Source organism: Vanrija pseudolonga, chromosome 2, assembly GCF_020906515.1.
Source record: "Vanrija pseudolonga chromosome 2, complete sequence".
NCBI classification, from domain to species: Eukaryota; Fungi; Basidiomycota; class Tremellomycetes; order Trichosporonales; family Trichosporonaceae; genus Vanrija; species Vanrija pseudolonga.
In genome coordinates, this window is record NC_085850.1 from 3,501,798 (window position 1) to 3,514,030 (window position 12,233).

General features: G+C 65.0%; 6 protein-coding genes and 2 non-coding genes across 9 annotated transcripts; 3 read left to right on the forward strand and 5 right to left on the reverse strand.

Moving 5' to 3' along the window:
* Positions 1 to 117: 117 nt before the first annotated feature.
* ddc (L-2,4-diaminobutyrate decarboxylase) lies at positions 118 to 2,128 on the forward strand (the record flags this gene model as incomplete). Its single annotated transcript, XM_062769620.1, has 4 exons — positions 118 to 739; positions 803 to 1,270; positions 1,321 to 1,581; positions 1,621 to 2,128. 4 exons carry the CDS (start codon positions 118 to 120, stop codon positions 2,070 to 2,072), a joined length of 1,803 nt encoding a protein of 600 aa, XP_062625604.1. The 3' UTR covers positions 2,073 to 2,128.
* Positions 2,129 to 2,210: 82 nt separating this feature from the next.
* On the reverse strand, positions 2,211 to 5,533 carry Xyl5 (the record flags this gene model as incomplete). Of its 2 annotated transcripts, XM_062769622.1 has the most annotated exons (9): positions 2,290 to 2,384; positions 2,450 to 2,858; positions 2,893 to 3,836; positions 3,906 to 4,132; positions 4,199 to 4,541; positions 4,613 to 4,671; positions 4,709 to 4,895; positions 4,943 to 5,124; positions 5,172 to 5,533. In XM_062769622.1, 7 exons carry the CDS (start codon positions 5,260 to 5,262, stop codon positions 3,516 to 3,518), a joined length of 1,410 nt encoding a protein of 469 aa, XP_062625607.1. The 2 variants fall into 2 exon arrangements, with proteins under 2 accessions (XP_062625605.1, XP_062625607.1); XM_062769623.1 differs by lacking the exons at positions 2,290 to 2,384; positions 3,906 to 4,132; positions 4,199 to 4,541; ... (2 more) ...; positions 4,943 to 5,124; positions 5,172 to 5,533 and adding an exon at positions 2,211 to 2,246 and having other exon boundaries at positions 2,499 to 2,699; positions 2,733 to 2,801; positions 3,031 to 3,066.
* Positions 2,315 to 3,457, forward strand: cia30 (Complex I intermediate-associated protein 30, mitochondrial; the record flags this gene model as incomplete). Its single annotated transcript, XM_062769621.1, has 3 exons — positions 2,315 to 2,384; positions 2,450 to 2,858; positions 2,893 to 3,457. The coding sequence occupies 3 exons, from the start codon at positions 2,315 to 2,317 to the stop codon at positions 3,455 to 3,457; spliced, it is 1,044 nt and encodes a 347-aa protein (XP_062625606.1).
* A 222-nt stretch (positions 5,534 to 5,755) lies between the features above and the next one.
* On the reverse strand, positions 5,756 to 8,086 carry LOC62_02G003096 (uncharacterized protein; the record flags this gene model as incomplete). Its single annotated transcript, XM_062769624.1, has 2 exons — positions 5,756 to 7,553; positions 7,595 to 8,086. 2 exons carry the CDS (start codon positions 8,084 to 8,086, stop codon positions 5,985 to 5,987), a joined length of 2,061 nt encoding a protein of 686 aa, XP_062625608.1. The 3' UTR covers positions 5,756 to 5,984.
* Positions 8,087 to 8,430: 344 nt separating this feature from the next.
* LOC62_02G003097 (uncharacterized protein) lies at positions 8,431 to 9,711 on the forward strand (the record flags this gene model as incomplete). The annotated part of the gene is made up of 1 exon (XM_062769625.1): positions 8,431 to 9,711. One exon carries the CDS (start codon positions 8,431 to 8,433, stop codon positions 9,709 to 9,711), a length of 1,281 nt encoding a protein of 426 aa, XP_062625609.1.
* Positions 9,712 to 9,859: 148 nt separating this feature from the next.
* GOLS1 (Galactinol synthase 1) lies at positions 9,860 to 11,154 on the reverse strand (the record flags this gene model as incomplete). The annotated part of the gene is made up of 4 exons (XM_062769626.1): positions 11,015 to 11,154; positions 10,538 to 10,919; positions 10,165 to 10,497; positions 9,860 to 10,127 (listed from the first exon to the last, which is right to left on the reverse strand). The coding sequence occupies exons 1-4, from the start codon at positions 11,103 to 11,105 to the stop codon at positions 9,860 to 9,862; spliced, it is 1,074 nt and encodes a 357-aa protein (XP_062625610.1). The 5' UTR covers positions 11,106 to 11,154.
* A 589-nt stretch (positions 11,155 to 11,743) lies between these two features.
* Positions 11,744 to 11,826, reverse strand: LOC62_02G003099. Its single transcript is given in 2 exon segments — positions 11,744 to 11,779; positions 11,790 to 11,826. It is a non-coding gene; the product is annotated as a tRNA-Thr (tRNA).
* A 54-nt stretch (positions 11,827 to 11,880) lies between these two features.
* LOC62_02G003100 lies at positions 11,881 to 11,968 on the reverse strand. The gene is given in 2 exon segments: positions 11,881 to 11,917; positions 11,931 to 11,968. It is a non-coding gene; the product is annotated as a tRNA-Asn (tRNA).
* Positions 11,969 to 12,233: the final 265 nt, after the last annotated feature.

Below are 12,233 nucleotides of genomic sequence, written 5' to 3' on the forward strand. Positions count from 1 at the left end.
ATAACATTGCTACCCGCAGCGCAGCCCCCTACCAGCAGCCATGGCCAGCATCCACCTTTTGCCAGCACACATCTTGACACTGCACACTCGCCATCATCATCATCATCAACGACCGTGATGCCCGCAGATCCAGAGCACGTCGTTGCCGTCGACCGCGACGATCCCACCAAGGCCGCCGCCGATGACGACAGGCCGCGATGGGCCGCGTTCCCCAGCTATCAGCGCGAGCGCGAGCGCGCGGGCCGCAAGGACCAGCAGGACGAGAGCTACGACACGACGCGTCAGTTCAAGCAGGGGTTCGAGGACAACCTGTGGCTTGTCACCAAGCACATTGAGCGGCGGCGCGCGCGCCTCGACAAGCTCGACGTGACGCCTTCCCCCGAAGTCGTGCGCCGCGTCGTCGCTGCCATCCCGGACCCGCTGCCGGACGAGGGCGCGCTCGGCGACACGATGCACTACCTCATGCAGCGCTTCCTCCCCGGCTGTCTGCCCGCGCAGAACGGCCCGCGGTACTTTGGCTTCGTGACGGGCGGCACGACGGACGCCGCGCAGCTCGCCGACCTCCTCGTGACCAGCTACGACGAGAACGTCCAGGTCACGCTGCCGGACACGAGCGCTTCCACGGCGCTCGAGGGCCGCGCGCTCGAGTGGGTCCTCGACCTGCTCGGTATCCCGCGCGACGTGTTCGTCGGGCGCACGATCACGACGGGGGCCACGGCGTCCAACGTGCTCGGGCTGGGTGAGTGCTGCGGGCTCGGTTGCCACGTCACGCGAGCTTAGTTCAGTGCTGACTGACATTTAGCCTGTGCCCGTGAACACCTGTACGCGACGGCAAGCAACACGCCCGACGGCTACAGCTTTGCGGAGTACGGCCCCCCGGCGCGGGGACACCAGGACCCGCCGATCGTCATCGTCGCGCTCGAGCCGCACTTCTCGATCCGTAAAGCGGCAGCGCTGGTCGGCATCGGCTCGCGCTCCTTCCTGGACGTGAAGGCCAGCGCGTCCAACCCGCTCGCATTCGACCTCGACGACCTCGCGCGCCTCCTCAACCGGCCCAAGGACGACCCGACACGCACAATCGTCAGCTACGGCCTCGGCGAGGTCAACACGGGCGGGTTCGGCCGCGACTTGCGTAAAGTCGCTACCCTGTGTAAGCGCTACGGCGCGTGGCTGCATGTCGATGCCGCGTTCGGGGGGTTCGCGCACTGCGTGCCCGAGCTCAAGCATCTGACGGATGGCATCGAGTTGGCCAACTCGCTGACTTTGGATGGTGAGTGGAATCAGAGGTGGTTGGGTCGAGCTGACGCGCTCGCGCCGCAGGCCACAAGTGGCTCAACATCCCTTACGACTGCGGCCTGTTCTTCACCAGCACAAGCCAGAACCTCAAGGCCTTCCTCGGCCCTCCCGAGGACCTGCGCCCAGCGTACCTCTCTGCCGGGCCGGACAAGGGGCTGGAAAAGTACCCCAGCGAGCACGAGGACATTCCGTCGCCGCTGTACGTCGGCATCGAGAACTCGCGCCGCTTCCGCGCGCTGCCGCTGTTCGCAAGCCTGATGACATACGGGTGGAAGGGATACAGGCGTGGGTACAGCTGGGATTGAACTCTGCTCACCCACACAGACTTTGTCCGCATGAACGTCCACTTCGCACGCCAGCTCGCCGAGCTCATCAACGTCCACCCGTCATACGAGCTGCTCAACCGCCAGCCGGGGTACACTGGCAACTCGGGCAACCGGGCGTATACCGGCTGGAGCGACTACGACGCGAGCGACCGGCGCGTGCCCATCATCCCGCTGAATATCGTGCTGTTCCGCGGCAGCGAGAGCTCGCCGTACCACTCGCCCGACAACGACAACGGCATCGTCAAGCTCATCGACGCGCTGAATGGCTCGCGTAAGCTCTACGTATCGGGCACGCGCTACCGTAACCGCGGCGCGATCCGCATCGCCATCAGCAACTGGCTCACGTGGAAGGAGGAGGACTTTAACATTGTCAAGACGGTGCTCGAGGAGGTGGCGGGGATCGTGGTCGTGCCGGACACGCCGTCCCCGAGGCGGTCGGCGTTCAAGTAGAGTGGCCCGGGTGGTAGAGATATGTGTGCCGGATAATAATGCATAATATGTGCGTGGGCTACCAGCCTCGGCGCTGTCATCACTACTACCCCTGCCGCCGCCGCCGACGCCGACGCCGCTGTGCCCTTCGGCCGATAATCACGTGACTCGGATCTCGGGTTTCCATGACCACATCTGCCAAGATGGAATGAGATGATGACTTGATCTTGTTGTGTCGCCTCTCACCTCTCACACACAACAAAATGGCAGCGCACCCACTAAAGACGTACTTGGACCGCTCGATCAACGTGCTCAGGCGCAACACCGGCAAGGGTAAGTCGGCGCGCCGCGTCGCGCCGCCGCGCGCGGCCCAACTACTCCCCCCGCTCACGCCGCAGTCCTGTCGATGGACGTGAACCCGCAGCCCCCGCCGCTGCCGCTGTTCACCTTCGCCGCGTCCTCCGCGAGCCGCAGCGCGCCGATCACCGCGCCGTCATACTTTGCTCTGGGGTCGGACGCGGACATTGGCGGCCTGTCGACGGCCGAGCTGACCCCCGTGCCCGACGCCTCGGAGCCAACGCACACGGCGTTCCACGGGCAGCTGAGCACCGCCGTGCCGCCCGAGTTTGCCGGTCGTATCCGTACAGGCTACGCTGCGTTCCGGAACCGCTCCCGCCCCACCCTGTTCGGCGAGGAGACGTGGAACCTCGAGCTGTTTAGCCACCTCAAGATCGAGGTCGCGTACCGCGGCTGGGAGGGGTGGCGGGACAAGTGGGTCGTCAACCTGCAGACCGACGGCCCGGTGAAGTGAGTGGCGAGGCGAGGCTTGCGCTGACGCCAGGTCGGATCTCTTCCAGCACCGCCTCGACCTGCCGCCCTCGCCGCTCTCGACGGCCTCCCGCGCCCCCTTGGACCCGCTCCACGCGACAGGGCTCCAGTTCCACACGCTCTACGTCCCGCTGTCCAGCTTCGTGCTCACGAACAGCGGGCAGACGGCCGCGACGCAGATCGGCATGATGCGCCAGCGTGTGCGTACGGTCGGCTTCGCGCTGCTTGGCGGCGGGCGCACCGACACGACGCCGCCGAGCGCGCAGGCCGCTGCCGAGGCCGAGGCCGGGCGCCGCGCGGCTGCTGGCGGCTGGGGGGTGCCGTCTGCCTCTGAGGCTGTCGACCCCGAGCTTGAGGCGCTCCTTGCGTCTGATAGGCCAGCGGGTGCGCCGCGCAAGTTCTTCCCCCGCTCCGCGGCGAGCGGATACCACCGCGTCGGCGCCGCTGCGGCTGCGGAGGCGGTGGCCGAGGAGGAGGAGGCCGAGGCGCTCGAGCACCTCGGCCCTCAGACGGGATACTACGAGCTCTCGCTCCGCTCGGTCGAGGCGGTGCGGTACGACCCCGAGGCGGACGAGTAGGCTAGGGCTAGGAGACACGGGCATGATGCAGCATTCATTACTCTAACTAACTACTGTTCTAGACGACCTCGCGCGCGCCGTCGGCCTGCAGGATAGCGTTGAGCTTGCCGCGCTGCTTGCAGTTGCTGAAGGCGAAGCTCTGCGCCAGCGCGTCGAGCTCCTCGAGGCTCTTGTCCTCGAAGTAGGACGCAAACTCGTGGCACAGCTCCTCGGACAGCAGCGTGTTGCGGACCTGACGGAACAGGTGCTTGTGGGCGCGGAAACCGGGCGGGTACCGCTTCTCAATGGTCGGCGCGGCGTCAATGAGCCACTTCTCCATCGGCTCGAAGAGGTGGCGGACGGGCGTGTCGTCTACGCCCCATGCGTCGGCGGCGAGGGCCTAGCACAAGTGTCAGCGACGGGAGGGACGGACGAGCTGAAGAAAGCGCGCCGGCGCGCGCCCACTCACCCTCTTCTTCGCCAAGAACGGCGCCAGCAGCCTGATGTATGGCGTGTCGTCGCCGACATACACCATGCCCTGGAACCCAATGTCCTTGTACAGCCAGATACTCCACGACGCGTTGGTGCGCGCGTAGATGGAGAGCTGGGTCTCGAGGACGGCGTAGCGCTGCTCGTTTGTGGCCTCGAAGTTGGGGTCGTCCTTGGCCGACTGGTAGACCGGGCCGAACTCGCCGTCTCGCGGGGTGTCAGCTTCTCCTCCCTGTTTCCTGTCTTGTCTCCCCTACCACCCTCGCTACTCACTCCACACCGGCAGCCCATGCTCGCGCATGTACTCGACCTTCCTGGCAAAGTGGCGCTCGTGGAACGCGATCTGCGCGTCGGATCCCACGAACGGCTCGGGCGGGTTGGGGAACCCGTAGTTGCTGTAGTCGTGGCACGCGTACACCGTGTTCGGGAGCGGCGGGCCGAACGCGCTGAAGTCGCGCCCGAACGTGTTGCCGTCCAGGAATAGGATGTGGTTCGGGTCCACGGCGCGGATCGCCGCCTCGATACGCTGGTAGAAGACTGGCAGGCGGACCTGCGCCTCGTCGGTCGGCTCATTGAGCGGGTTGTAGCCTGCTACCCATGGGTTGTCGCGGTAGTGCTGCGCGGGGGTGTCAGCTATGTATGTAGGTGCAGCTCGGATACAGCATGTTGCGGCGCAACGCGGCTCACCCTCGCAAGCTCCTCCCAGATCAGCACGGTGCGGTCCTGGAAGTCCTTGTGGACCCAGACTGTTTCGTCAGCGCCACCACCGCCAAGCCCACCCACACAGCGCCTGGTTGTTGCCCGCGTCGGCGTGCCAGTCGAGGTTCTGCCCGCCCGGCGCGGCGTGCAGGTCGATGACGGTGTAGATGCCGTGCTTGGCGCAGAGGTCAATCACGCGGTCGAGGTGCTTGAGCCCGGCACGCTTGAACACGCGCGGGTTGTCGTCGTCCTCAAAGTGGCGGTAGTTGACCTGGGGTGTGAGGTGGGCACTGGGGAAGAGGATAGGGGACAGCTCACCGGCAGCCTGATGCAGTTCAACCCCAGGCTCGCGAAGAACGCCGCGTCCTCCTCGGTGAAGAAGTACTCGAGGAACTTGTCAAAGAAGTACTCGTACTTCTCCTCCCCGAGCACGGAGCGCAGCGCCGCGCGCACCTGGTACTCGTGACCAGGGTATCCGGTGATGAAGTTCTCCATGTTCACTTGGGCGTGTGAGCGAACTCGGCATGCCGACGGCAGGCAAACTCACTCCATCCGCCCAGACCGGCGCCCTTGAGGATGATGGGCTTGCCATCGAGCGTAATGTGCTCGCCTTGCACAGTGAGGAAGGAGCGGGTCATGGTGTGTCAGAGTGTGGGGGTGCGTGTGGTGAGCGTTGCCCGCCGTCGCTGTGCGCGCTCATATATCACCAGCAAAGCCCCGGTGGACCCCCGCTCTTGCTCTCTCTGCTCACATAGGCGACCCCCGCGGAGAGACGGCTCGGAGGTCGGGGCCCTAGCTGCGGAGTCGGCCAAGGGGAGAGCAAGGTGCATTCTCGGGGCGCCAATGCGCCGAGTTTGCCCCGCGCGTAAGCCGCTCCTCGTCCCTATGTACGTGTACCTGCTCTCTCCGTCAGGTGTAGGAGAGAAGAGGAAGGAAGTGTGGACGGAAGTGTGGCCAGGGATGAGGGTGGGGAACCATCTGGGGGAGACGAGTAAACACCGGTCCGGTCTCCGCATCCTTGGCACGGCGGCACGACGGAAATGTCCGTGTCCGTTCATTGCCGACGTCGGCGTTTACTGGGTGTGCGATAACGTGGCCACGGACATGGACGCGCTCGTTTACCAGTGCATAACCACCAGTGAGTGCATAGGAGTTCAAGTGCGCGGTGTACAAAGCGAAGGGATGGGGCGCCAACTCCCCGACAACGCCCCGCGCCGGGGTGGGTGGCCGGCCTCTGCCCACCGTGGTAGTGACTCGCTCGAGCTTGGCATGCTGCCCGGCAGTGCTGCTACCTTCTGTCTGAGCTGGGGAGGAGCTACCTACTGCCCGGCCCGAGGTCCGACAACGCCCCGAGTCCCTCCTACTCCAAAAACACCTCAGGCTCCCACCTGACACGGCGCAGCAGCCTGCTCATATCCCGCACTGTGCTGCGCGCATGTAGCCAACGCGCGTTATCAATGAGCAGGATCATGCCGGCGCGCATATCGCCGAACGCTTGCCCGTCCAGCGTGGCCAGCACGGCGTCGACTTGAGCCAGCGCCGCGTCCGCTTCTGCCGTCGTGCCGCGCATAATGTCGCGCCGCCAGCGGAACTTGCCTGACGGCGTGAGGACGGGGCCGAGTGTCGCGGGGGAGCCCTTGTCAAACTCGGAGGGCACGACGAACTCGAACGACGGCTGCATCAGGGCGGAGACGGTGCGCGGCTCGAGGCGCGCCACGAGGTCGTCGACTCGGAGCAGGCGCAGCTCGCCGCCGTGGAACCGGTCGGGACGGACGACGTGTAGTCCGAAATACCGCGGCGGAGCCGCCTCGAAGGAACAGTCCGTGTGCCATGGAAACACGTCCACGCCGTGCGAGCGCGCGCTGCTCGCTGCGCTAGGCGTCACGTCCCACAGCGCGCCGTGCGATGACGAGTGGGAGAGCGGGCTGCCGAGCGCGTGGGCGAGGGATAGGAGGCGGGAGGATGTGGCGTCCGCCGTTGGGAGGTGGAGGACTGCGAGGCCGTGGGCCTTGAGCGCGGTGCGGATCGTGTTCAGCTCAGTCGCGGCAGTCGTAGCCTTGAGGTCCATGTGCGCCGAGTCCGGTGTAGCTAGCCTGCGTAGTGGCTTCGCCGGAAGCACCAGACTGCAGGGCACGCCGGCGTCCGTCACCCCCACCACGGCGGTCCCGTTCGTGCTGATGGCGATCACGTCCGAGTCGTTGGTGCGGAAGAGGGACGAGCCGAGCAGCGTGCGGTTTAGCACCATGAACGTGCCGACGACAGGCCAGGTGACTTGGCGCGGGGTCGCTGTTGTATTGCCGCCGCGGTCGTGGACGACGAGCGTCACCCGCCGCGAGGGGTAGTATCGTTGCAGGATGTGCCTTTCAGCGGCGAGCAGTGCCGCCCACTCGCCCGCGCTGGCGTCCTTGCCGAAGACCATGCCGGCGCCTTTGCCGCTCTGGTATAGCTTGAGCGTCCAGCCTGCCCTGTTATCGTGGCGCACGTAAACCTCATCGCCAGGCAAGTACGTCTCTGCGAGCCCGCCGCGCAGCGCGTCGGCCTGCGAAGGGGAGATGACGCCCTCGCCGACGAGACGCGGGAGCTCTCGCCGGATCAGCCCGAGCAGGCGCTTGTCGTGCACGATGTAGATGGTCCTCAGGTCATTGTAGCACACTTTCCCGAGCGCAATCAACACGTCCTCGTCCAGCGCCTCGATCTCGCGCTGGTGGAGCTGCAGCCAGACCTGGTCCAGCACGACGCCATCGGCGTCAGTGAGCGCGCCGCCGTCGTTGACCCGCAGGTCGGCAGGCCGCACCACGCGCGAGGTGGGATGCGTCGCGAGGTACATCGCCAGCCCGTACACCCTGTTCGGCCCGCACTCTGCGTCGGCGATGATCGCGATCGGGCGGGTCGGGTCCGCGAGCGTATCGAACGCGGCGAGCACGTCGCGCTGGAGGGACGTCAGTGACGTGGCACAAGGTAGCCACTCACCCCCGGCGCTATGGTGCTGCGGTAGCCTTCCGCGATGAGCCCAGCCGCCGCCACCGCGTCGTCGTGCATCAGCGCATGCATGAACCCGTTGAACGGGAAGCGGGCGTTGATCTCACATACACGCAACGGCGCGCCGTCAGGCGGCACGATATAGTCGGGCCGGATGGACCCGACGTCGGTGTACGGCCGCTGGGCGTCAATGGCGCGGAGGACGCGTTCAATCTTCTCTGGGGCAGGGATGGTCGCCATCCATTCTGGGTGCTGAAACCACTGCGACACGATGGACACGAGCACCGGGTGCAGCGCCGCGAAGAGGTCGAACAGCTCGGCTATGCGCGTGGGCGGCACGTACAGCGCGTACGGGGACATGGCGGACGCTTCCCACTCCACGTTTGGGAACTGGGCCGCGCGGTAGTCTGCCAACGCGTCCGTGTGTGTCTTGAACTCCGCCTCATAGTCTGGTGGGACGAGGTGGGTATACTCTTGCGGCATGGTGGTGGCGAGTGACTTTTCGGTGGCGACTGATCTTGGGCCGCCGGACCTCTCCGCTTTTTATCTCATCAAGGCCGCCGCTTCCACGCGCCGCTCCACGTTCCAGGCCACGTACCGCCGCGTTGTCTGGATCTCTCGGCGCTCGTTTAGCCTACTACTCGACTGTTGGCCGGATCCGTGCGTCGAGTCAGTCGCGCTGGAAGAGGACCGTGAGGTACGTCAAGCGAGCCAGCGAGCTGTGCCTGGAGTGGCGACCGACTTTGGTGTGCCATCATAAGAGCGACCATCGCGACGAACGAGGTAGCTTTGTCAAAAACACACACATCAGCCATCCATCATCAGCCATGACGCCCCCACAGACGTGGCCACCACCCCCGCCCCTCCGCACGCTCGACGACATCCTCGCCTCGGCCGCCACGCACCCAGTGTACGCGCCGCTCCTGGCCCCCACCCCCGCCGAGCAGCACACCACCCTCGGAGCCTTCCCCCTCCTCACAAAGTCCCACCTCATCGCCACCGTCCCGGAGCTGCTCGTCCCGCCGTGCCTGACATCAACGTACCTCTCCCCGACAGGCGGCACACGTACTGGTCCCCGGCCGCTCTTCGTGCCGACCGACACGAGCGATAACCGGATCCAGCGATACCTGTACGCGCAGCTCCTGCGCGCCACGGGCACGCTCGGCCCCGAGTCGGTCGTGCTCAACCTCCATGGCGGGATGCCCATGTACCGCAGTGGCGACCTCACGTCCTCCATGATCGACTATGCGGGCGGGACGGAGCTCGCGTGCGGCGTGCACGCCAGCATGGCGCAGGCGATGGAGTATGCGGGCCAGTTTGGCGCCAACACCGTCTCCGCGGCGGACAGCAAGCTCGTCCAGCTCGCCACCTGGGCCGACGAGCACCCCGACCAGGCGCACAACTTCCACACGGCGCTGTTCACGTCCGAGCCGCTGTCCCGCAAGCAAGAGGCCTTCGTGCGCCGCGCGCTGGGCGTGCGCGCCATCGGCAGCGTGTACGGCAGCGCCGAGTGCGGGCCAGTGGCGGTTGCGCCACCGACAACGGCGGCAGGCGAGGAGACGCGCACGTTCGTCGTCGACCGGCGGATGTTTGTCGTCGAGGTCGTTTCCGACGGCAGCAAGGTGCTCGCGTCGAGTCTTGATTCGGACCCGGCTCCACACCCAGTTGGCGAGGTCGTGCTCACGTCGCTCGTGAGGCACCGTAACCCGATCGTGCGGTACCGAACTGGCGACTACGGGGTCATCCGGGCGCATGCCAGCAGCCCCGAGTTGGTATACGTCGAGCTGCACGGCCGCGACAAGGAGCTCAGCTTCAGCCTCGCGACAGACTACATTGACGTCAGCAAGATCGAGGCCATCATGGCGCGGTACGCCGTCATCCAGTGGCAGGTGGTCCTGAGCGCAGGGGAGAGCGTCGAGTTCCGCGCCGTGTTTGACAGCGATGGCGGGCGACACAACGTGCAGGAGCGCGCCGACGCCGTGAGGAGCGAGATCCGCACGCATATCCTCGGCGACGATATCCCCGTTGCTGTGAATGCGGTGGGGTACGACGAGCTAGAAAAGGGCAGCATGGCGCGCAAGCTGCGCAAGGTGGTGGATAACCGGTAGTAGGTATAACTTTGTTGCTGGCGGTGAGTTGGGATCAGCTCGTGAGCCATAACCTCGCCGTCAGTCAGCCCAAACCCTCTATGAATCCATGTACCCGTACAAGCCCCAGCGGCGTCTATGCGGAACAGAACAGAAACCAGCTCCAACCCTAGTGTGCGACGTAACGGTCGATCTCCTCCCATCCGCTGCCGGCCTCGGTCTTGAGCTCGGCAAGCAGGTCGTCGTACACGGCCCACCACCACGAGTGGAGGATGTCGTAGTCTGTCTTGCTGGGCTGCGGCGGGGCCGAGTGCACGGCCTCGAGGAGTGGTGCGGGGAGGGGGCGGCGCACGCCGTCTGCAGGCGAGCGCGGTGGTGTTGGGAGCACAGAGCGTTCTGGGAGGCCGGCGGGACGCTTGTTCCATGGCTTCTCGAGGCTGCGACGTCAGCTTCGTTCTGAACCGTTCAGCTCACATGAAGTGGAGGAGGCGGACCTCGTTGTCGTCCCAGATGTTCTGGTGCACCGCGCGCTCCGTCTTGAGCGAGTTGGTCCACCACGGCAGGACGCGCCACTTGCCCTTGAACACCTCGGCGAGCACGTCCTGGTCTGGGAACTGTGCCTCGGCGATTGTGGGCGAGTTGTCGAGGTGGTCGACGAGCGTGTCCATCAGCTCGCGCGAGGGGTGGAGGACGACGACGCCAGAGTTGAGGAGGTGCGAGGTGCGCGGGCTGTCGAGCGTCGGCTGGGGGACGTTGTCGAGCGTCGTCGGGCGGGGCTGGTGCGAGAGCGCACAGTTGGCGGGCACCCTGGGGCCAGGTCAGCATCACTTCACACAGATCCACGCACCAGTCGTCGGGGTAGTGGGCAAACTTGAACGGGTTGCACGCGCACACTGGCGCAGCGGCAATCCAGTCCTTGCCGAGCTCAATGTCAAACAGCTCGTCCATGCCGCGCAGGAAGATGGTGTCGGCGTCAATGAGGATCAGGCGCTCGAACTGGTCCAGCCCAAACACCTGGAGCTTGGTCCACGTGTCGTGGAACCGGTGCGCCTTGTCGCCGTCAAAGCCCGAGTGCTTGCCCTCGCCGGGGGAGAGGTGCTCGATGTCGATGACCTCGAGGCCGCGCTTGCGGATGATGGCGCGCGCAGACTCGGGGAGCGCGTCGGTCACGAGCACGACGAGCGGGTACGACGACACGCTGACGAGGGTGCGGTGCAGTGCGAGCAGGCCTGGGGGGGCGTTAGCGGTGCTCGATCCCCAGTCCAGCAGCAGTCGCCGCTCGCCCAACCTCAACCTCAACCTCCACCACGCACGCCCCACTCACCTGGTAGGTAGGTCGGGCGCGTGACGAGCGCCGCCCACGCCTTGCGGCCTGCCGGTGCTGTGGTTGCTGTCGTCGCTGCTGGCGATGCCATTGTCGCTGTAGACAAAGAAATGAAAAAGTCTGATTAGCAAACGTTTGTGATGGTGACTTTATCGGGCCGAAGCTACGCGCCAAGATGACTTTGTGCCATCACACCATCGATCGCGCGTGTAAACAATTAGATTCCGTGGGGGGGTGGGTGAGTCATTCCATCGGACACAACCGAGAAAGGCGTGCCGTGAGTGGCACGAGCCGATACGGAGACGAGGTGGCCCCGGAATGGAGTCTGCGAGGCTAGTGAGAGTCGAGAGCGAGGAGGGAAGTGGCGATAACAAACTCGCTGCCGCCGCACGACGCGAGGTAGCAAAGCACCTCGCGCACCCCGCGACACACGGACCGCGACATGGAAGAGTAAGGGAAGGACGTCAGAAGGCACGTGGTTCGTAAGCGAGCCTCCTCGAGCCTCTCAGTTGCTGCTTGCGTTCCTCGTTTCTGATGTGTGGATGTGCTTTAAGGCAAGAACTTTACTCTAATGCGCATTTCACGGTTTTGTAATCAACCTTGAGGGCTGATAAAAAGTTCTGATCAACCTCCATCTCACCTTCCCCCTTTCCTCCCCCCTCTCCTCGCCATCTCCCACACCATGCAGACCAACAGAACCTCGGAGAGCCCAAAAACGAGCACGCTCGCTGCCTTCTACCCGAATCGAACGGGTGACCTTTCCATAGCATGTCCATACTAGTGGAAAATTCTAGCCACTGAACTAAGAAGGCAAGTAGGCGGCGCCGAAGCCGTTGCCGACACCGACGCCGCTGCTCTCGCTCTGCTCTGCCCCACACGGGCTCGAACCGTGGACCTCGGAGTTGTCGTCAGATGATAACAGCTCCACGCGCTAGCCAACTGAGCCATAGGGCAGATAGATGTTGATGTCTGGCTTTGGGGTTGGTCGGTTGTGAGGAGGCGGCCAGGGTCTGGGGACGAACCCTGGTGCGAGGGGTCGCTTCGGGCGGTCTGTGGCTGGCTGCATGCTGCATGCTGCGTGAGATGCATGCCTGAGTGAGCTGGTTGTGTGAATATCAGAGCCTGCTACGGTGGAATGCGGAGACGCAGATGACGACCATCAGCGTTCAGTTAAGAGCCACATTCCATCGCCTCATTTCAAACTATGGTTTTCTCTTAT